This window comes from Limulus polyphemus, unplaced genomic scaffold (assembly GCF_000517525.1).
Source record: "Limulus polyphemus unplaced genomic scaffold, Limulus_polyphemus-2.1.2 Scaffold744, whole genome shotgun sequence".
NCBI lineage: Eukaryota > Metazoa > Arthropoda > Merostomata > Xiphosura > Limulidae > Limulus > Limulus polyphemus.
This window is the reverse complement of record NW_013666354.1, coordinates 327,349-351,675: the sequence shown is the minus strand read 5'-3', so window position 1 is coordinate 351,675 and position 24,327 is coordinate 327,349. Positions and strand designations below refer to the sequence as shown.

General features: G+C 31.1%; 2 protein-coding genes across 7 annotated transcripts in view; one reads left to right on the top strand and one right to left on the bottom strand.

Moving 5' to 3' along the window:
• The window catches only part of LOC106460297 (SHC-transforming protein 1-like), a 52,554-nt gene extending 50,281 nt beyond the window's left edge, over nt 1–2,273 (top strand). For all 4 annotated transcript variants that reach the window (XM_022386991.1, XM_022386989.1, XM_022386990.1 and 1 more), the window contains 3 exons: nt 323–457; nt 637–950; nt 1,359–2,273. In XM_022386991.1, the coding sequence (XP_022242699.1) occupies nt 323–457; nt 637–950; nt 1,359–1,496 (587 nt within the window). In that variant the 3' untranslated portion in view covers nt 1,497–2,273. The remainder of the gene's footprint in view (nt 1–322; nt 458–636; nt 951–1,358) is intronic.
• Nucleotides 327–24,327, bottom strand: part of LOC106460296 (zinc finger CCHC domain-containing protein 9-like) — a 25,782-nt gene continuing 1,781 nt past the window's right edge. The window contains exons 2-8 of one of the 3 annotated variants that reach the window (XM_022386992.1): nt 24,030–24,093; nt 19,745–20,694; nt 10,970–11,117; nt 5,953–6,045; nt 3,812–3,883; nt 3,223–3,345; nt 327–445 (exon numbers count right to left, since the gene is read on the bottom strand). In XM_022386992.1, the coding sequence (XP_022242700.1) occupies nt 3,224–3,345; nt 3,812–3,883; nt 5,953–6,045; nt 10,970–11,117; nt 19,745–20,668 (1,359 nt within the window). In that variant the 5' untranslated portion in view covers nt 20,669–20,694; nt 24,030–24,093 and the 3' untranslated portion in view covers nt 327–445; nt 3,223. Of the gene's footprint in view, nt 446–3,126; nt 3,346–3,811; nt 3,884–5,952; nt 6,046–10,969; nt 11,118–19,744; nt 20,695–24,029; nt 24,109–24,327 lie in introns of those variants that run through there. The other 2 variants (XM_013919988.2, XM_013919989.2) reach the window with 2 other exon arrangements.

Sequence of the window (24,327 nt, the reverse complement as noted above, 5' to 3'; positions counted from 1 at the left end):
TATGAATGATTTATATTGTTCTCAGTTTTACTAGCGAAAACAGTGCACAAAAGTTTTCAGAGATTGATTTACAATGAAATTAATGTGTATGTTGGTGACAAGTTAAAGTTTCTTAAGAATGACATTAATTTATAAAAGGTATAATTTTTATTTAAAGTTTTTCTCATTGAGACCATTATATGATATTAAGAAATAAATTAATGATATATTAATACTAATATTTTTCATGATCGATGTTGTACTTAGAATTTGTCACCCTAAGTACCATGTATCTATTAAAGTTTAAAGCACATACAAGAAATTAACTTGCATTTTCCACCAGAATATGTCAACACCACATTATGTATGGGAAATAAAGTTGGAAGTGACATACCACCTGCTTCAAGTAACCATTCCCCAACTCCATCTCTGCTGCCTCCTCGAGAACCTCCTGTTTCTAGGGATCCTTTCGATATGCGTAAGTATTACACAGGTGGAGAAAAATCACGAATTTTTTTAAAGATGAAGAACATACATAAACACTGTTGAGTGTAAACTTAGTAATATAGTTTACATGCATGGCTTATACTGTTCAATTTATTAAATACAATTATATTATTCTACATTTACACTGATAACAAATTATATTTTTAACAGAACCATTTGACAGTAACCTTCCATCAAATCAATATCCTCTTCCGCCACCACCACCTCGTCATGGACCGTTACCTTATAACAAAAGCACTGTCCAATCAGTACCGAAAACTGTGTCACCTGCCAGTCTGAAAGCAGCTCTCCAACAGGAAGAGTGGTTTCATGGACCAATCAGTCGCAAGGACAGTGAAGCTCTAGTGGTACATGATGGAGACTTTCTAGTGCGCGAGTCCCAAGGGTCACCAGGACAATATGTATTAACAGGCATGCGAAGTGGGCAGCGTAAACATTTACTGCTTGTGGATCCGGAAGGAGTAGTAAGTATAATAATATACAACTGTTTGTTCATTGGGAATAAAAGCTTGATGACTAAATCATCTCATGCATTTAAAAGCAACTTATTTTGCAATTTGTGTTGTATTACATGAAAAGTGCTGTTCCAAGATTTTTTTCTTGAAAAACTAAAAGTCTCAAAGGATGAGTGTTATCTCATCATCATCATCTTTGTTGATTAGTTTATTTCTAAAATAAAGAGTAACCGATTTCCAGCAGCATCAAATATATATATTGTTTTGTAATTTCAAGCATTTCTCTGTAGTTTACCTTTAAATAAGAATTTTTTGGGGTGAGGAATTCAAATGCTTTAAAAAGACCTTTTTTTTGGCAAGATATGTATAAACGTGCACTTAAAAACATGTATTCATGGTTTTAATCTCCATTTATAGGTTAGAACGAAGGACCGGACCTTTGAGAGTGTTAGTCACCTGATCAATTATCATCGTGACAATGGCCTTCCGATCATCTCTGCAGAGAGTGCTCTTCTCCTGCGAACATCAATCCCTAGAACAAAATCAGTTCGCTGAGTTGGAGAATTCTTCACATTCAAAATTGCATTTGGATAGACAGTTGAGGAGCAACTAGAGTCAAATGTGGTTGTTTTACAAAGAACACTAAGAACTGACAGGAAATAGTAGTCAGAAGTTGTTTTGTAAAGTCATCAGATATTTATCTTGTTGAGTTGCCAAAAAAAAAAAAGTCTTGGCTAAGGAAAGAAAATTTAAGTATAAAAAGCACAGGCTTCCAAGCACACCATTTTACATATTACTAACTGTAATAAGCTTTTGCAAAGTATTGTGTTCACCTTATTGTAGAATGCCTGTACAGAAAATAAAACAATCAAATAAATGTTTACATGTTTCCTAAAATACAAGCCATTAAAAGTAATTGCCATAAAGTAGGCTTAAGAGCTACAGTGCTATTTTCTTAATACAAAGAAAGCAGTAAAAAAATGTCTGAATTTTTTTGAGAATATTTTGCTAATGAATCTCATTATCATCAAAAACAGTGATTTACAAGTGAGAAAACGTCTTTAGAGAAAAAAATATTTTTTTGGTAGCTACAGATTTAAAGAGAAGTTACCTTTTTAAACATGCTGCGTTACTCACCATTCAAGTGGATACATATTATTTATGGCTACTTTGTAGTAACCAATTAAATACATAGTCTCCTGCAAATCTAGTGTTGTATAGTTTTTTGGTACTAAAGACCACAAATGCAAGTATCCAATGAAAAAACTTTCACTAATAAATAAATAAAAGTATACATCATCAAACTATCCTGATGTTAAGATTTAAACTCAAGGCAGCTAATAACTGCACAATCTCACTTCTGTAAAACAACTAGTTTAGCACCATGTTCCCAATATTGCTACTACATTCTTGGGTCTATAAAGAGTTATTATAATAACATACCTTAACTATCAGTACTGTTCAAGTTTACTAATAAATGATTAACAAAGGCTATGTAAGAAAGCAGGGTAAATAGCTTGTTTCAATTCGAACATTTTTGTACTTAGTAGTGTATACCTTATCAAGGATTTAGTTTCACTCTTTCTGTGCAGGTCATCACTTGCCTTATTCTTTTTCAATGCTAATTTTAGCTCTAAGATGCTGTAGTTGTGAAATTTGTTGTACGAGTAGAAAAAAATTGTTTTAAATGTAAATAAAAAATGAAGTTGTATTTAGGGTTTTATTGTATATTTAGATAATTTTCTTGTTAATGACTTTAACACTAATGCGTGGTGTTATGATTACTCTTTTTGCCTAACTTGTACTTACTGTTCTATCTTTGCCAGAAATGTCTATTAAAAGCATATCATAAAATGTAAATATAATTACTGATCAGTGTCATAGATCATATATATATATATATATATATATGGAATATTGGACAATCATCTTCAGCTTTATCTAATTAGAGGTTATTGCTGCTGAGAATTAAATATTCTTGCACTTATAATTGTGTCTGCATTTCTTTTTAATGGCTTCAAAATATATTTACAGTGAGAAATTCATTTTCCTTCTTCTCTTTACACTTTGCAAAAAAAACATGTTGAACATAAAATAAAAAAAACAATGAAGAGTATTATGTAGAATTACTTTCCAATTTTTTTTATAAGATGAACCCCCCCCCAAAAAAAAACCAACTCATGGCTCTGTTTTTACACATTTATGAGAAATGATGCTAAGTACTTTGAAATATGGGTGTACATAAAACTATTTCTGTAGCTCATAATTTACACAGTACTACCTTATAAGAACTTCACCACTTTTGGATCAGATTTCATAATTCCTTGGTGTGAAAATTCTTTCATGGGCTCAGCATCAACACTTTGGGTGGTATCCAACATCTCTGCTGTGATACATGTTGTTTCTGATTGAAGAGAAGAAAGAATGAATACTTAAGCCAGTGGACCATATTATTTTAGTGTCACCTGAAAATTGTGAAAACCAGTCTATTCATCTGTCTGTAGTTTTCTAATTTTTAAATTACAGCATTAATAGAAGAACATTCTCTCGTACCAAGAATAAGACTGATCCTGTAAATTTAAAATTGTCCTTATCAGAAAATTACATCTAAGTTGGTAAATTATATTAAAGATAAGGCATGCATCACCTAATGCTTACTTTTATTTTTTTCTTGTTTTAGTAAATAAGCTTTACTAAATTTAAAAATTCTTGGGTTGTTACATTAAACACAGACAAAATGCTACAACACATCTTATTAGCATTATATTGATAAAAATCTAAAGAAAATTATATGTAACTTGCAGTACCTCAACAGATGAACTTTTGATCTAAACAAATCAATACTCAATATTTGTGGTTGAAAATGTTACCTTCTTGTGGCTGCAGCTCGGGGCAATCCTTTTTTAAATGTTCTACTGATCCACACATCTTACAGTTACCACCTGAAGTAAATCAAAATATTTTAACTTAACACAAACAGTAATGAGATGTATACAACTGATAAATATCCATGATTCTTGCATTATAATTTTGAGTTTTACTAGTAGTTAGTATTTATCACTATGACTTATTAACATTTTTACATGTTCTACAGTGATTCCTGTACGCTGAATCCGAAAATGATATCCTTTTTTACTCCATTACGTACAGATTTTTTCACAAAACGTCATAACGCAGTACATAAAAGAAAGGACACAAAACATAGTTTCACACAAAAAATCAGGAGTAATGAGGATGCATATTAGTTTGACATCAACCTTTTTCTCTTTTTTTCAGTTTGTTTGTATTTTTGTTAACAAACATAATAATAATTTGAACTAAGTTTTTTTTTCTTCCCAATTTCTAAAAAAAATCCTTACATGATAGATTTCAAAAATATGATTAATTTTTTCTATGTAGCTGAATTATTGAAAACTGTCATTAAAACAAAAACAACTTATGAAGTTTAAATTTGCAGGCCTGTGTAATTAGAGGTCAGTCTGATGTCTATGCTATAATCATTAAGATAATACAAGTTTATTTACCATCACTATTACTAGAAGTACTAAAAATAATGTTTTTAAATCGCAATGTGTATAACTAAGAAAAGTATCACTTTTTTTTTTTATGTACATAGAAATTAGGTAATTTAACTTAATTGCACATTTCAAATAAACAATAACAACCTTACAACAACAACAAGTATTATAATTACTAGCAGAAATGCCTCCCTATAGGTGGGTATTTGTGCTAATAATTACTATTTGTAGTATTCATACCTCATTAAAAAAAATTAGAAAAAGTGAACATTTTCTAAAAAAAGGATTTTTCTGGAAAGTAAAGCATAGGAACAGTGTTCAGATTGTGTTGATATAAACTTCAATATTTTTATATATTAAAAGTGGTGTGCTTTACTGAAAAAATAACAGCATTTTTTACGAATTCCATTTTTAGCACTAAATTTAAGGATATAATTAAACCCTGATGTACAGCCCTAGTGAAAGATGTATTCTTGTTGTAAAAAAGAAAAAAAGAGTACTTTTATCTAAAATTGTGTTCTGCAATAAAGAAATAGTTGTTGCACATACTGTAGTTATTTTTCTAATTGTTTGAATACCCAAATTGTGAGTTTTTTTATGAATGTTTGTTTGTGGTGTCATTCAAGAGATGGCGCCACATTATATTTATTAATTTTAAAAGCTAAAAGTTTGTTCAGTGACAGACTCTTGAGTTAGTAGACCATATCATGATTCACTGAATATAGAATATTTCAGACTTTTACCTTTCCAAAAGGGCAGTTATCAAACTAATTATTAATATTCTACATTAAAACAAAAAACTCAGCTACTTGACCAGATCTGTTTATCACAAAGCAGCAATATCACAGTTTATATATTTTACAAAATTAACTACTTTAATTTTTCTGAGTTCTTTTTCTCATAAACAACTAGAAGTGTTTGATACCAGCAAATAAAATGATAATCTTACTATAAAGATGATCCATTAGGTGTGTGTGCGTGTTAATAACCATCATCCAGAGTTGTCTGGTTTGATTATTGTAATTTTTTGTAAGACTGGAAACTGTTGGATAGTGTACATGGGCTACCTTGTTTTAAGACGTTTGCCCAAGAAGAGGGATAAAAAAAAAAACTTTGGAGTAGCACAAATTTCTACTTTGTAATAGACTTTTGGCTTTGAATTTAAAGATACAAGTACTTAATCAGTTACATGAGCTAGTTATTACCTTCCACAAAGAAGGGTATGAAATTAGCATCTAATGAGGTCATTAGGTATTTAATAACAAAAGAAAGAAGGAAGGGGGAACATTATCTGACATTGTCCTTTACACAATTTTTCCTTTTTTAATGGAGATCTTCAGCTAGTGTTTTATAAAAGCTTAATTTTTAAAATGTATTCAGTTACCAACAGCACATGAATCCCAAAGAATAACAAACTACAACACTGATATGTTCAGGATCTCAAAACATGGGATACTACATAACAATTATAAAGACTGTAATTTTAGTCCTACCTTTAGGATAAAGACCATTGGGATTCTTGCTGCATTGTCGGCTTAAATGCCCTTGTTCACCACAAATAAAGCACTTAGCAAATGGAAAACTTTCTATGGAAATAAATAACATGTTTTAAATCTTCTTAAAAAAACATAATGATAATTTTATCATACCTTTTTCATATTCATAATTTAAAAAGCAACAATAAAAATTATGTACCGATATTTACCATATAAATGTGACTGAATTGTGTTAAAACTTATTTCATTTCATTCACTCTTTATCAATAGTTATTCTAATTTATACAACAATTTTAATAAAACATACATTTAATGTATGTTTTCTTTTATGAAAAGAAAATTTAAGAAATTATTTTGGGCATTTTTGAATAATGATTTTAAGATATTATATACTAGGTCCTTATTATGTACGTTGATCCAGTTTTTATTATTACAATTAAATAAACTATGAACACAAAACTATATCAAAAGCTGCCCTATATTTTGAAAAAGTTAGGAAGTCAACAAACAAAAACTTGAAAAGGTTTTTCGTTGTAGAAAACTTAAAGATAGCTTTGATATACAAAAACATTTGTTAGCTGAGTTCTTGCACAGATATTAAAATATAACATTCATAAATGGAAACATCGGCTAATATAGCTAAGGAGATCTTGAAAGTCCGGTTGTTCAAAACTTGAAAATAGCATTGATAATTGGACCAATTGTTGGTTGAGATGTTGCAAAAGAAATATCTGCTAAGGCTTTTCGCCAGACACTAATCATAGCAGAACCATCTGGAAAATGACCTATAGGAAATAGTACAGCTTATGAGTCAGATCAAGGTAAGCTGGTAAAGCAATCACTGATTGGCATGTCCTTTAGCAATCAGGAAATGTCACAGATGTACTGAACGATGTGTATATTGTATAGGAATTATTATACAGGAGCGACATGGTAAATTCTTTACTTTCACACTCTTAGTTCTTATGGATGTGGATACATGTTGTTTAATTCTATCCTGCAATCTTTGTGAAGTGTGACCTATGTACAAACATTTGCAGTGGCACAATAGTTCATAAATAACCATACTTTTTTTGTGTGGTAGGTATCGCATCTTTGTGAGATGCAGGCAACAACTTATGTGTGGATTAAGCACAGTAGGGGCTCACTGCAGGAAAACATTTAGTAATGGCTGTTTTCAATTGTTTTTAAAATTTTGTTGAAATGTTGCCAATCCATGGTAGTTTTAGGTAAACAGGACACTTGTTAGGACCAAATTTTGGATCAGTTGAGAAGCTCTCAATTTTCCTTGAAGTAATTTGATGACATTTTCCGGATACACATTTTCTAGTAAAATAGTTTTAATTGTCTTCAATTCAAAATCAGTTTAGATTTTGAACAGATAACTAGAGCACAATGGACTGAAATAGCAATGAGGTTTGTTTTGCAAATTTTGGGACTGAAAGTATCCCATTGTGTGTATTGTCCTGTAAAGATAAATGTTCTGTATATACTGGTGGGAAAATGAAATCATCTATTTTCAACTAAAACATCTAGGAACGGTAAAGAGTTATGTTGTTCCTTTTCGAAAGTAAGTTTGAGATCCGAGTGCAACAAGTTGAGGTCTTGTAAGAAATACTCGCATTCCTGCTCAGTTTTAAAGATGGCAAATGTGTCATCTACATAGTGGAAGTAAACAGCAGGTCTGGTAACTTTGTTAAATAGTTCTTTTTCATGGAAACCAATTGACTCTGTCAATCTGTTGATACATGATATCGTTAAAGCTGAATTCCACCGAACGTGTTGCAGTATTCATCAGTTCAATAAACAGGTCCTTGGGTATTGGAGGGCACTAAACTTTTCCATCATACAAATTATCTGCACAAATTTTGATGGTTTCTTCCAGGGTTACATTAGTAAACAGGCTGCTGATGTCGAAGGAGCACAAAAACGATTCTTAAAGGTCAAGGCTAAGGTTCTGTATGGTTGTAGCAAAAGAAAAGGAGTCTTCAATACAGTTTTTCCGAAAAATATGTTAACACCTGTTCTAAAATTCCTGATAGCCACTTCGCTAATTCATGTTGTACAGAGCCAATCATAGACAAAATCGGACAAAGTGGTACATCCTTTTTGTGTGTTTTAGGAAGGCCATACATGCGGGGGACATTGTAAACCTAAGGGCCTAATCCTGTCATAAATATCATGTGGTAAGGAACCTTTTTTAATCAGTTCTATCTTTAAATTTTTGTTGTGTTATTTTTTTGTGAAACAGTGCCTAGCCTTTTGAATTTTGTTTCATCATTTAAGATGTCACATATTTTTACAACGTAGTCAGTTTTATTTAAAATGTTTGAATTGTAGCGGCAAAAGTGAATCATGTCGAAAAATGAAAGACATTTTCTAATTTTTGAACACAGGTTGTGATAACAAACTTTTACTTAAAGATAATGTTTTTGGTTTTTCTTGATTTTATCATTCAAAAATGCATGTTCAATTGTTGGACTATGTCTCGCTTGGGATCTTGCACGTCATATTTTAAGATCTGTGCAAGAACTCAGCTAACAGACATTTCCATTTATCAAAGCTATCTTCAAACAAAAACTTCCAATGAAACAAAAAAAATATTAAAATATTTTTTGGTGGAAACAATTCAGAGTCAGTAGTTAAAACAAAAATAAAACTAAATTAGATTCAGTTATGTATGAACAATACATAATCAGTAACCTAAATACACAAGTAATTCAACACCATGTAACAGCAGTCAAGATATACTCAAGTGGTTCAGTAGTCAGGATCAGTTACTTTAGGTATGATTAAGTGGTTATATAATGAGGACCATTTATTTAGAGAAAATAACACTAATATAGAGCAGACTGCACGTTCACAATTGACATTATAAACCTATTTTTAACCTTTAATATGCAGTATTTGCTACTGATGAACTAAGTTGATAATCACCCTTGCCCCTAGAAGGGGTGGTGAGGGTATTGCATTTGGGTCTGTATGTATACCCTTACATGTATCTTGAAAAATAATACCCTTTTTTACATGAAATTTTTAGAGGAGATAGGGTGTCTCCATAGTACAGTCCTTCCCAAATCTGATCCAGTATCTGGATCACTTTGAAACATTTTTATAACGGAGATATAGGACATATTCTCAGTTTGTTAATAATAACTGTGTAAAAAGTGATTGCATTTGGACTGAATTTCAGGTGCACACTGAAAACAAAAACCCAAAACTTTGCAGCAGGGTGAGGATATGTAATCTCTCAGATTGCTCTTCTTTATTCTGAAGCTGTTGTGCTTTGTATCACTTGCTGTGAAATAACAGAAAAGCATTACAAAGAATAAAACAATATGTTTATTGAGCATTAGAGAGCACATATAATAAAAATTTAACTACAAACACACAAAATTTTATCTGTAAAATAACTGTATTAGAAGTACCACAGTATCCTATAGGCTTCAAGTATCTCTGTTTGCTGGGACACAATTCATTTTAATTCTTATAATCTTGTTTCTTCTGCCTTTATCACCAAGTGACACTGGCAATAAAATAGCCAGCTGGGCTATCACTTGACATTACACCCTGCTATTAGCGTGAAAGACATGATTTGGTCCCAATTTAAAGGACAAATATTCAAACAAATAACTCCTTCCAGTAGCACAGCAGTGATAGAAAGAGAATAAATATTACATCAAAAATATTATCCAACCAAACAGAATGGAATCTGTTGTTGAAGCATCACCTTAGTAACTAAACAATAAGTCTTAAATAGGCAAAATAAATACCTTATGACTTAAAAAGGAAGTTATCTTTTTTCTTAAAACATAGCAACATCTATATAACTATAAAATCACAACACACAGTGATATTGTAGTAAATATATGATACATAGCCAATAGGCCACCCTTATTACTTTAATGTTTTCTGTAAGATCATTCATTAGGCTTGTGCATTTAAACTTTGAGAAAGTAGGGACTTGCTTCTGATATTGTAAAAATAAGGTGTTGATGGAAAGCTGGTTGGATTCAAAACCATAAAATAATAGGATTATGAATGAGCTAAATTAGTTGTGAAAAATCCATGGGTCACATACACATTGTCACTACCATGTCTTCTCCTGCATCATAAAAAAGTGGTTTGCAAAAGATAATGCTACCTACATGTGATGCCAGCAGGCTGTTTTAGTGTATTAATGCTAGGAAGTTAAAAACATAAACTTTGATTATTTTTCGTATACAGTATACTTTGAAATCATCAGTAGGGAGACAGAGAATAAATAAGTCTGTTGAATATATTTCATGTATGCATATATATAGCTCTTTTTGTTAAAATGTATCATTTTTCACTTATTACCAGTAAATAGGGGTCCTGTGACCAATGAGAGCTTTTGAGGGTCATTCAGGTGGCCCATGAATTAGCTTATGTTTCCCCCATTAATCTAACTTGTTTTTGTTTCTCCAAATTTATGTAATGATCTTCATCATGTAACATACATTCCAAGACTCATCTCTATTACAGAGTTTATTTGCAGTTCAGCTAAACAAGAACATTACTGTATTTTGGAAAGTTGGTAGCATCAAGTTTAGTGCTTGATTTTTCATTAAAATTTTCCACACTGTTCATTACAAATTAAAAAGCTTAAGCCAAATTACCAGGTCAGAAATCCCAGAGGTTCAGACACAGCTATCCCTAATGTAAAATTGCTGACCAGAAAGAAAGCAGCCAGTCAACAGTGCTCATTGACTTTGGATGACTCTAAACTGAATAGCAGAATTGACCGTCACTATTATAACACCCCAAAACTAAAAAGGTGAAACATGTCCAGTAGCATATTATGGCTCAAAACTATGACCTTTTAATCCACAGTCCAGCACACTAACTACCAAGCCATACCCCAACCATAGTGTTTTGTATAATTTTATAGGAAATTAATGTTTTCATTAACTGGAACACTTTTCCTAACATTTTAAAGATAAATATTACTATTAAAATTAAATAATAATAATAACAAAATCTGTCAACATACCTTTCCCCAATTTTCTTGCTGGACACCTACTAATCATGTGTTCTGTTGAGCCACAAGTGAAACAGATGGATGTTCCCTGTTCCATGTCTTTCTCTAAAATTGGACATTGTGCTATCATATGACCTGGTTTTCTACATCGGAAACAAACCTATTAAAAAAGTTAAACATACACGATCAGGTGTTTCTCATAAAAAAAGAAAAGTAAGCATAAAAATCTTGAAACTGATAGATAGAACAACAACAACAACAACAACAAAAAAAAGGATGTAGATATTAATATTACTTTTAATATATTTCAAACAAGCAAATGTACACGCCCTCAGTATGGGAAAAGTTTAAGATAATCTATTAATTTAAATTACTTTGTGGACTTTAAAACGTTAATTGTGTTGCAATCTTGATTTCATTCAGAGCCAAAGCTCTGAGCTACTTATACTACCCACCACAAAAAGTAATTGTCGAGCATTTGAGTCATGCTAAGAGCCACTTAACAATAACATACGGTAAATCTACATTTTTATTCTTTAAGTTACATCACATTTTGAAAGGTGAATGATAATGTGATTAATTCCTAACAATTTAGTGTAGAATATCCTACTTGCAAAATAAATTCTGGCATCAACATTATTCATGCCTATCCTTTCAAAAGAGAATGTTGAGTTTTGCCTGTGTGCACAGCTTTTCACACGGGAGACAGACGAACGCTCAGACAGACACTTCTGTTTGCAATATATATATATATAATTTTCGTGTGTTTTTGTACTTTTAATTTAATCTACGATAATATGTGGTCCATACACATTGTAGGTAAAGTGATAATATAGAGTTTGAAGAAATACAATAATTGTATTTCCTATTTAGTTCTGTGTAAGCTTCTCTACATGAATATCAAAATAAAACAAGGTTATTCCAGAACCCTATATTAGTTTAATTTGTAACTTTGTGTGTGTACATATATATATATATCCGGCTAACTCCTTCCACAGTTCTAAAGTTAGCACAACCAAACTTGGCAGGGGGACTTAGTGTCCTTATCTACATGGGTGTCTAAGACAGGTTTTCAGGCTGGCTGACCCCAAATCTGGCATTGGATTTCATGTTCCTGATATTTTCTGTTACAGCCCCTAGCAAAAACAGTTGACTATGATAGTTGGGTGATGCTAATATGCTTGTTAGTTTAAATGAACAAAAACATGCATTAAGCCTCAAGATTTTTGAACTGCAATAAATAATAAATAAAATAAATAAAAATATAATAAATTTTTGTAACAGAATACAAGTTATTTTTATGGTGTATGTTACTGGAGTAGATTATTACTGATACTTCCTATACTAACCCTCATGAAAGTTTTGGAGCTTAACTATGTGTAGCCTTGATGCCGATTGATTGATTGGAACTGTGTGCTTATTAAGATCATTCTATAAATGTGTTACCATACTGCTACTGAATCTATAGGAAGATGATGTGTGTGTTTTTTAGAAGTTGAAATCAGTATTACTCTTGGTAAAAGTTACGAGTTTTAGAGACACTGAATCTCCTCTATCAACTTATAACAGTGGGAACTTTGTAACAACATTTGTTTTAAAGTTTTTACTTGATCATCAAGATGCAGTTAAAGCTAAGCACAAGTACTGTTCAGTTAGTATGGGCCATTTGTTGATCATTTATATCTATTCACATGCTATACTTGAAGATTTTGGCACTGATCTTCATAAAGGTTCTACTTCCTCCAAAAACTTCTAGTATCTTTCCTGCAGATGATCAGTGTGATCCCTGTTTCATATTTTCTTGTTCCCTCAGTCTACATGATCTTTACTGTTACTGGTCAATCAGACAAGTATATACAACTCATACGCTTCAAATTCTACTCTGGATGAACCTCATTGCTCGGTTTTGGGTGCTGGCCTTCAAATACTAGATGTTCATCTCTACACATGTAGTCAATACTTTCCTGACTGAGTCATCTACTGGTATAATTAGTGTTAGTTTCTGCTTATGTATACATTCTAAGACGTTGGTTGTGTTGACCAGTCCTGATCTTTCCTTCCACATCCTGCTACCAATCTTCATTATGTTTAAGTTACTGCCATAATGCTTGAACTTACACAATACTCTTGATGTTTCCCAGTAGACATATTTCCTGTACATCTTTCTTCACCTCACTGATCCATAACATGACCAATTTCAGTTTCTGTATTACTGCTTCACCTGTCTTCTCTCTCAAGTGCTGGTATAGTAGGTGAAACATAGTTGTCTGACTTGAATCCCTTGTGTTGTGGTAATACTGCTCAAACAAGTCAAAAGCACTGTGTGTAAGTTCAGCTGCTCCTGCTTATTTGTATTTATAATTGTTTTTTGTTTCTCAATATTTCACAAAGTCCCTTTATCTTCACATCATCATTATTAGCAGCTTCCTCTAGCTAACATCTAAGTTTAAACATTGAAAATAAAGCTTACAATAATATCATTAAAAATACTTGAGAAAATCCTACCAAGAAAATTAAAATATCTTCAAAAGATAAAAGTCAATGTTTTTAATGCTTATTGATGGTGTTTTTTACCACAAAATCTAAAAGATACAACTGGGCAATTTTAACAACCACCCTTGAACAGTGATTACATTGATAAGTGTCATGTAAACTAATTAATTAACCTAATTTCATTTTTCCAATTATTACTATTTTTGATTATTCCAATAATTGATTAATCAAAAATATCATTAAATCAATTTTGATGAAAATAATCAATTAATTGAAATTGTCATTTCTGATTAGCATTATTGTTAATCATCCCAACCATTCATGTTATAAAATACTGCAAGAAAATGGCTCGCCCTCTCTTTGTTATGGCAAAGCTACTTAGACTATCTGGCACTGTTTCTCATTTTAAACTAGTGAATAGAGGAAAGACAACTGACTGACAGCACCCTCTGCCAAAGTTTTCTGTTGCAGTTTTTGAACTGCTGACTAGAAAGATGGGAACTGGTAACTGTAGTTATCAAATAATCTGTTAGCAAATACCGCTAGTTGTTCAGCTCTACTAACAAATATTTGACTGTCAATCAAAAATTTGTTCTTGAATCAATACCCAGTCATAAATTCATTATTTCAAAGTTTACTTTAAGATTATAAATTATACCACTTTTATATTTCCACGAATGAGCCTATGTTATATATAATTTTTACCAAGCACATGTGCAGTTTAATACCTACCAATAGTTGACAAGTAAAACAGAAACCAATTTATTGTACAGAAGAACAAGTATAATTTCATGGGTATTATGAATTAGGCTATAACAGTCAGTATAACTTGACTGTGTTCAACCATAAGATTTAAAATCTTCCATATGTAAGTTTTCTAGTTGTTTCCAACTAAATATTTTGGGGATCAGAGTACACCTACTTCAGAGTGAAAGAAATGTTTCATACAACATAAGAGCACGTGTATACAATTAAACATACACATACAGGATTTCCCATAATTATGTAATCACACAAACAGAATGTTGTACAATGAATATTTTGGGGATCAGAGTACACGTACTTCAGACTGAAAGAAATGTTTCATACAACACAAGAGCACATGTATACAATTAAACATACACATACAGGATTTCCCATAATTATGTAATCACACAAACAGAATGTTGTACAATGAATATTTTGGGGATCAGAGTACACGTACTTCAGACTGAAAGAAATGTTTCATACAACATAAGAGCACGTGTATACAATTAAATATACACATACAGGATTTCCCATAATTACGTAATCACACAAACAGAATGTTGTACGATGAATAGTTTGTTGTTGTGGACCTCGTCACAGGAATGTCTTGAAAATATGTTTTGAGACAATAACTAATGTATGACACAGTTACAATATTTGAATTGTGGACTAAGCCCAAAGCTGTTTTGATTTAAACAAATTCACTGGATCAGCAACAAAAATGGATACATCATCAAACTACACAAAAAGTTACTTGATTATTTCTGAGTAATTTGCTAAGATTTAAATGTTTTATTTTTCAGGCACATTTAAAAAGTACTTGGCTAATGACAAAAATTATTCTGTCAACACTAAGATAACTTTTCACTGTTGCACCTCTTGGCATCTGAAGATGCATATCAATGATGGTCGAATCCAATTACATTGTTGGGTGAATTTACAAAATTACAACTGATTTTTTTACAGTACTTTTTAATTAGTACACTACTTTTAAGATATAAAAAATTCATATTATTGTAAATCATGTCTTAATATTTTAACTCCCACAACTTATACTGTTTTCCTGTAGAGAGTTTTGGTATGAAAGTGATAATGTGTGATGCCTAAACATTTCCTGAGTTAGCTGTGAAACTATGTAGATTGTAAAACTTATGTTTAAAAAAATAAAACACTTTCCTTTTATTACGTGAAATAAACTTTGAATTATTTTTGCTGAATAATCAAAAACGAACCACCCAAATAACAGAAGAAATTACAACACTGATGTAAGGAAAGGATTATTTTGGTTAAAATAAAATATAATATAGCTTAAACTTTAAGAAGACAACATATACTTGAAGTAAGATTGAAAATTTAATGGAGGTGATGAAATAGTAGAAAGAAAAAGCATAAAGAGACTGAGCATTTAAAGAAGATCAGGAAGAAATTTACAAAAAATTAAAATAAGACCAAGAAAAAAAAGAGAGACAGGAAATTAAGAGAGGAGTTAAAAGAGAGAGGAAATCAAGAGATGAGTTAAAAGAGACAGGAAATCAAGAGAGAAGTTAAAAGAGACACAATTTAAAGAATAATTAAGAGAGGAGTTAAAAGAGAGAGGAAATCAAGAAATGAGTTAAAAGAGACAGGAAATCAAGAGAGAAGTTAAAAAAGACACGATTTAAAGAATAATTAAGAGATGAGTTAAAAGAGACAGGAAATTAAGGGATGAGTTAAAAGAGACAGGAAATTAAGAGAGGAGTTAAAAGAGAGAGGAAATTAAGGGATGAGTTAAAAGAGAGAGGAAATCAAGAGATGAGTTAAGAGAGACAGGAAATCAAAAGAGAAGTTAAAAGAGACACGATTTAAAGAATAATTAAGAGAGGAGTTAAAAGAGACAGGAAATTAAGGGATAAGTTAAAAAAGACAGGAAATTAAGAGAGGAGTTAAAAGAGAGGGGAAATCAAGAGATGAGTTAAAAGAGACAGGAAATCAAGAGAGAAGTTAAAAGAGACACGATTTAAAGAATAATTAAGAGAGGAGTTAAAAGAGACAGGAAATTAAGGGATGGGTTAAAAGAGACAGGAAAATTAAGGGATGAGTTAAAAAAGACAGGAAATTCTATAAAATGCAAAAAAATTACAATAACAAATATGAAATAGTTCAAAAAAGACATCTATGAAGTTCAGAAATATTATAACAGCAAAATAAATGAAACGGATAAAATAAACACCTCTTTCTCCGAGTTTGCTAGAGAATTTCAACCCTAAACACCATTAATTGTGATATATAGAAAAAGGGAATCCATATAACCTACATCTGTCACTAATACTGCTGGGCCAAAAACATTGCTAACAGGTAGGGTACCCAAATGATGAAACAATACATTCTAATTATTATAAGTAATACTATTTGAACATTATATTAAAATATCCATGCTCATTACTAGACATATATCTTCAGATCTACGTACGTAGCTTGCAGAGTCTTCCTGGACTACTCCAACTTACATCACTATCTAATTCCAGAATTTAGTTGGCCAGTTTAATAATATCATCCAGTTGAGAAAGAAACAGATTATGACTGCAAAATAGTGTTGGGGCATATTAGGCTCAGTTCAAATCAATTTCTAAGGTGAAAGGATGGAGTAGTGAAAAACAAGCCTTTTAATTTGCTGCCCATTTAAAAAAGACCAGCCTTAGCAACATTAACTAATCTTCCAGCTGATAGCCACTACTACTTTCATACATTAGTAGATGCCTTATCAAACAGTTTTGGAGAAACACACCTGAAAGAAGCTAAACAAAACTTCAGGAGGAAGGTAAGGAGGAAAAACAAGATCGTAACTGAACTTGCAGAAGATGTGTAAAGGTTGCCTAGTTATCTTATTCAAATGTTCCACATCAAATGATGGATTTGTTGGTGTGTGGCCATTTCATGAATGCCAAAGTGGACAAGGACATACAAATTAGGCTAAAGCAAAGTAGATGTACATTTTTAAAGGAAACTGTCCAGTTGACAATCAAACTTGAATCAGTTAGTCATAGGTAAACAACTAAATTCACCATCTAGGAATTATGAAGATATAAGATCAAACAATATAGAAATATCAGCTCTATCTGATGAAGTTAAATAAGAGCCCAACAAATTCAATAAACTGTTAATTCAGAATGGAAGAAGTAAACCACATGACAGAAGGATTTCCATTGCCACTTAAAAGGACATATTGCTTGAAACTGCTTCCAAATGATGTTAGAAGAAAACTGATAGAAGTATGAAAAAGAAAGGCATTACATCTGACATTTTGATAAAACAGTTACTGATATTAAACCAAGATATTTTGAGGATGAGAATATTACACCTCCTCCGAAAGAAATAAGGAGTGTATTATTTAAAGAAATCAATTCATGAGTCAACAGGTTTAAGGATGTAAAGCCTTCCAGTAATCTGATCAACACTGGTTCTAGAGCTACAACTATTCAATTCGATCTACTACTGAAAGGTGAGAAATTTTCTCAAAACATGAAGAAAAAAAATGGATTAATGTGACAAGCAAATGGATGTGAAGTTCCAGCAAGAAGTACCCTTGGAAATCACCTTCATTGTGGGGAGATTCTATACATAACATGATGTGTGGGTAATTGACATTGAAGAAGAGTGCATATTGGGAACTGACTTCATGCAGAATTAAGGATGTGAGATTAAACTATCTTCAAATAGTTTTATGGTGTATGACCAGGAAACACTGATGTACTATATCACAGTTACACCACCAGAGGTTGGTTTTCAAGTAAGAACAAAGATGAGTGCACAGGGTAATGAAGATAGCCAATCTTGAGTGTAAAAGCATATTTCAAAAGAATAGGTAGACAAAACTACCATCAATGGGAGAACAACCAACTGCTTAACTTCAGTGAAGATTTCACTAGAAGTAGACTTACTGGAGAGCCCAAGAATGCTGTTGGGACCACTTCCAGTATCTTCAAGGTTGGAACCACTAGTGGATTCTTTTGACATCTACCTAGAGAGAAATCTTTCACTGAACAAGACAGCAAGTGATAGTAAAGGACACGAAGTCATCCCATCTTCATATCATAAACCATGGAAAAGAAAACCAAAAAAATCTGATGGTAAGACAATTTAGACAATATAGATCAGTGAAGAAAAAATACTTCATTAATCAAACTTAAGATTAAAACTACACTTTTTTATACTTAAGTATTGATTCAATAATTGTAGTTAGATGTATCAATATTATTGTTAACTGTAAAGTGTGATTTTATTGCTAATTATCAAATTTTAAGTTTAATATATCATTAATGTATTAGAATTGTTCAGGGGCTCAAAATCCAGGGAGGGGCAGTGTTGTGAACTACATTTTAATGTAGTCATTTTGTATTATTTGCTAGGGTTTTGGCATGATGTAGTGATGACGTGATGGCTAGAAATTTCCAGTGTGTAGATTTGACAAGATGTGCACATGATGATCCAATTCTTCTAGAGATTCAGGGATAAAAATAACATAACAGTATAAAAACTTAAGAAAGTTAGTCAGTTGATTAGAAGTAATTAAATTAGTCAGTAAGTCTGTTACAGTGTTGTTAATTATTAACTGAATTAGGAAATTTTGATTCAATATATATAAGACAGGAAATTTACTAATGAAATTAATGTTGAGTAATACTTGTAATTTAGGCTTATCACTTGGTTGTTTTAGTTCATGAAACTAGGCAAGTTGTAAAATTTTCAGTTAAAGAAAATAAAAATGCTTTCCTTTCATTAAATGGAATAGACTTTGCATTATTTTTACTGAATAGTGAAAAAAAAAAACCCACTCAATGACAGAAATAATTACAACAATACATTACCAGTATTACCAGGCAATGTCAACTATGAAAATTTAGACAGAAAATATTGTGACAGTGAAACTATTTCTTACAATAAATTTAAAGAAAAAAGACGTCATCTGTAATACAGGACCTTATTAATAATTCTGTATTACAAACTAAGCCATATGATTTTTGCAATGAAAACACTGTCTGATAAGCCTAAAATAAATGATAAAGAATGTTATAATGACTCTGGAAAAAAATGAGGTTTATATTAAACAAATTTGTATGGTATACCTTCATTAGGGTGATCAAAGTGAAAGAAGTGTTCTGACATTCAGAACTGCAGTTTTGCGAGAAATTCTGATGAAGTCAACAAGCCTTGGTGAGGTAGGTTACTGCTTTAATGTAATTTCATGTTCTGTTAAGACCTTAAAAAACTTTATAACAAGTTTTGTAGCAGTTAAAATGAATGAATACAGCTAGGATTGTGATTATTTTTTAAATAGATTTCTGATAAATCTGCCTAAAAGTAATGTAGCAATTTAAATGTGAACTGAATAAATTTCTCACATGAAAATTAAGCTCTTCGCTCTTTCTTAATAAATGTGCAAGGTGTAAGCAACCTAACTAACTCATAAGAATGTAGTGAAAGTCTAGTATATTATCATATTAAACAATTCTTTATCTCTTGGTTAAACTAGCAGACTCATGATAGCTGTAACTTATGGTCTTTTATTACCTTCAACAGTGTCTTTCGATACTTCAACTCTTCTCCACGTCTCTTCTGGCGAACTATTTGACGAATGTCTTCTCCTGATAATCCTTTATTTCGTAAACTCTTCTTTAATCTGTAAATTTGTTTTTCAACTTTGGGTGGTAAGAGAATTATCCCATTTTCTTGTCTTTTTTTTAAAAGCTGTCTTCTTTTCATCTCATTCTTTTTGTTTTTAAACGTTTTACTAACCTTATTTTCTATCTCATCTTTTTTTTCTTTTGTAGTTTCTTCACTAAATGACTTTGCATTTTTAGTGTTCATCAATATTCCTTGCTCTTCTGACTTTTCTTTACTTTTTCTTTGTTTCTTACTCGGTTCATTTTCATCCTGGTGTATAGACTGACTGTTCATTCTCTTTCTCTTGGCTTTTTTAGGTAACTGTGACTTTTCACCAGACTGTTTATTCATATGAAACACTTCATTTTCTTTACTTTGAGAATCAGATACCTCAGTTTCTTGACTCTTAACATTACAAAAATTGGTTGCAGATTTATTTAGCTCATCAGATTTGCAAAATTTTTTAAGTTTAGCTTTTTTTTGTTTTTTGACAATAAATTCAGAGCTTTTACTTTTCTTAAAAGAAGGACTCTTCTTAGAAACTTCTGTATCATATCTATCGAAACTTTGTAAGTCACAAGTATCATTTCTACCTGTTCTAACTTTCTGTTTGTGTGTTTCATTCTTTTTATCCTGGACCAAATCAACTGATTTAGTTTTATCATTTTTTATCTTTTTTAGCTTAGATGATTTCTTCATATCCTTAGATCCATGAGCCTTTGATGTATTTTCCTCACTGGTTACATGCTCAACAAATTCTGACCATGGAGTAGAATCTTTAGGAAGCCGCTCATGCCTATGCGCACTCTTTGTTCTTGCCCAGCGAGTCATACTTACAAGTCAGACAAGTACCTAGACTGAAAAGAAACCAAAATGAATTAAAAATCATAAAACTAGCTATGTAAATGTTAATAAAGTGTAAATTTACTAGTTTTTTTATATATTGTGATATATTCCTAACTCATAATTGCTTAACTGTATTCTTTAATCTTGTATAAGCACGCATGGATCTTGGGAAGGGCTCTATTGCCCATTTGTTCAGAAGTTATGAACTATATTGTCTAATATTATATAAGTAGGTTCAGATCTCAGGAAGTAGGTTGAGACCCCTCCTCTCCATTTTTTTTTGTAATTAATAGCTGTATTATTTAATTGATGTAAAAGCAGGTGTGGATCTAGGGAAAGGAGTTCAAAGGACAAAACTCCCCTCATCCATTTTTTCTCAGAAATTAATAACCATATAGTTTAATGCTTTATAAGTAAGCACAGACCTAAGACAGTCTGAATCCTCACTATTTTTTCAGAAATTAATAACTATATTGTTTAATGTTGTATAAGTAAGTGTAGATCTGAAACAGTCTGAAGCCTAACTATTTTTTTTGGAGATTAATAAAAACAGCCAGGTGTTCTTACATTACTATACAGTATCAAAAAGAAACATCAGATGTCAATGTTTTTATTTGATTGGACTATTAATTACCATAAAAGCTTTTCTCAGGTTTTCTGAAATCAAGACACATGGTAGTGTGTTGTGCAGCCAAAACAACCTGCAGGACACACTGTGTGTTATTAACAGAAGTGATAGTTTAACAATTTTCTACTTTCTGTAGCTCGGACTGTGGTAATTCAAACTATTACATATTTTTAGTGGATTTGTGCTACTGGGCCCTTATTCCACATGCTAAATCACAAGGCAATCCATTAAGAAATACATAAGATATAAAATCTCTAATTTTGATTGAATTTCTTTTTCTTTCTTCTTTGTACCAAAAGTACAGAAATGTTATTTAATAGAAAAACATACTTATCTAAATGATTTTTTCCCAAATTTGGTACACTGATAGATCTTTACAATCTACAATTAGGTGTCAACTTTGGTCTAAATATAAGCCAGATGTGCAAAGTTATTCCACAAAAACTATTCAAATTTGACCAAAATTTTTATGCATACTTATGCAAAAATTCACGTGAGCTGTCAGTCTGAAATTTTTACTACAGCTTCACCTAAGACTAAAGGTGGACCATTTTTAGTTTTTTGACATTTAGATTAAAGACGGCTGATTTAGAGCAACAAAACTAAGAGGTGAAAGCACGTGGTTCACAGGCCCCCTGGGGGTCTGCAATAGTACTTAAGGGGGGCCACAGTAATACATCAAATTTATGAAATTACCATTTACTGAAAGAATAACGAAAAAAATACAAAGACATTATAAAACTAAGTTGGATTGATGTATCATTACAGTGTATACATTAGTGTCGCACTTAATAGTTATTACAATAATTACCTGTTTACTACTGATATATGCTGGGACCATTGCTATTCTTCATTTGAATTAATGGCATTGATAGAGCAAAATCATAAGTTGTTATGTTTATTGATGATATAAAAATATTATGTCTGGCTAACTGTAACAAGAATACTTTGGTTAGTTAGACAAACATGCTGCATATTACAATTACGGTAAATGTTATGAATATGGGTTATAATATTGCTGTAAGCTATATTTTCAATGTTGTAATTTGTTTGTTAGTTGACATCAAGTTTTTCTTCAACACTCAAAGCTATATTACAAATATTAAATAGTTGTGAAGTGTGCAGTTATTTCAATATACAGCACTGAAGCAGTCAATGTGTTATCATGAAGTTTTAGATCTGTATTTGCTTTCACACTTATTGGGTTGCAATGTACAAGTTAATTTGTTTAACATTAGTTAATGTCATTTTTAACATACGCCTATAACAAGTTACGACAATGTACAAATGTTCAAGCTTGTAAAAATGTTAAATGAAGAAATAAAATAAATTGTTCTTGTCGCATGGACTGAACATTGAATTATTTTTAACTAATTATATAAAAGAATCTGCAAATGAAATAACAATGATACAACAATAAAAATTACACATAATTCAGATGCAAATCCTCTTAACTATGTGTTTTTTTTGTTTATTAAGCACAAAGTTACACAATGGGCTACCTGTGCTGTACTCACCACAGGTATCAAAACCATTTCTTAGTTAACTGGATGAGAAAAATGATGTTGGGAAGCTGGTTGATATAATTATTAAGACTTTGAGACAGTGTTCTAACTTCTATTGCAGAATTTAAAGGTTGTATGCATAGTAATACTGACTACACATATAAAGAAGCTATGGTTTTGTTGCATAATTCACTAGTTAGGCCTCACTCAGAGTATACTTTTTATTAGACTGACATTTAGATTTATTGCTTTACAGCTGCATTTAGAGAAATGGCAAAAGCAATTTATTATAGCAGGGCAGGTTTGTGAAAACAAACTATTGAATTACCATCACACTCAGTCAAATTACAATATTTTCCTTCACAATACATCCTATTGAATATTTAATTTTCTTGTTCATTTAAGCTTTCTTATCTCACCTTATAAATTTCTACATTTTACTTTAATAATAAATAAAATATACATAAATGAGAAATTAGTACTTTTTTTGTAAATGTGGTTTTGACAAAAATTAGTACTTTTTGGTAGGATTGTTGGTAGTACTTTTGGTAATTTTTATTTCAAATAAAAAGTCAGAACACAAAATATTAGCATGCAAAGAAATACAATGTCTTAAATCTATTTTAATTTAACTGGCCTTATACCTATGCTACATGTGTGTTAAAATAATTCTGTTAGCTGATTGAGGTGACCTCAGTGATAGCAACAATAATACTGTACATTGAATAATTCAAAAACTGTTGTTAAAACATATTAACCTGATAGGAAATTCAGCATATTAAAATATTCTTTTTCCATTGGTTATAAATAATCCAATAACAAATGTAAGAAAGAATTATTGACAGTTTTTGAAAGATAGCATGTGATAGGAGGGCATAGCATGTGGATAAACTTTCTGGTTTATATCTCATTCTCAATCTCAGTAAAGCAGAAAGATTTGTGGCTAGAAAGTTATATCTTAGCAATTTCTGTATGTTTGTAATTTGTGTCTAACTAAGAAGGTCATATACTGATGATATAGAAGTAGAAAGAAAATCTAAAATGAGTAAATTAAAGCAAAGAAGTTTCACATGATATAGAGAATTGAACTTTTTGAAAATTTAAAATTTATTTGAATATTTCCTTTTGAAACTAAGAACTTAAAAGTTAAATTTGAATATAATATTAAAATATGAATTATAAAGTAAATATGAAAACTAAATCACTTTATTACCTTTTCTTTCAAAATACTCTCGGTGCAAAACTTCAATATTCCACTGTCCCAGATATTCTTCTCCCTGCAAAAAGGCCTCCTAAGAGTGAAAACACTAACTAGTCTAGAACTAGTAGAAGTTACAACTTAAAAATAGAAACTTACAAAAGACCCTTATTTATCTATATATATATAAAAGAGGAAGTTTGTTTATTTTGTTTGCTATAGGAAACAAACGGTTGAACTTACAAATTTTAAAATAACTTCATAATAACCAGTTTTTTACAAGAAATTTAATGGTGCTATTTATTTTGTATTT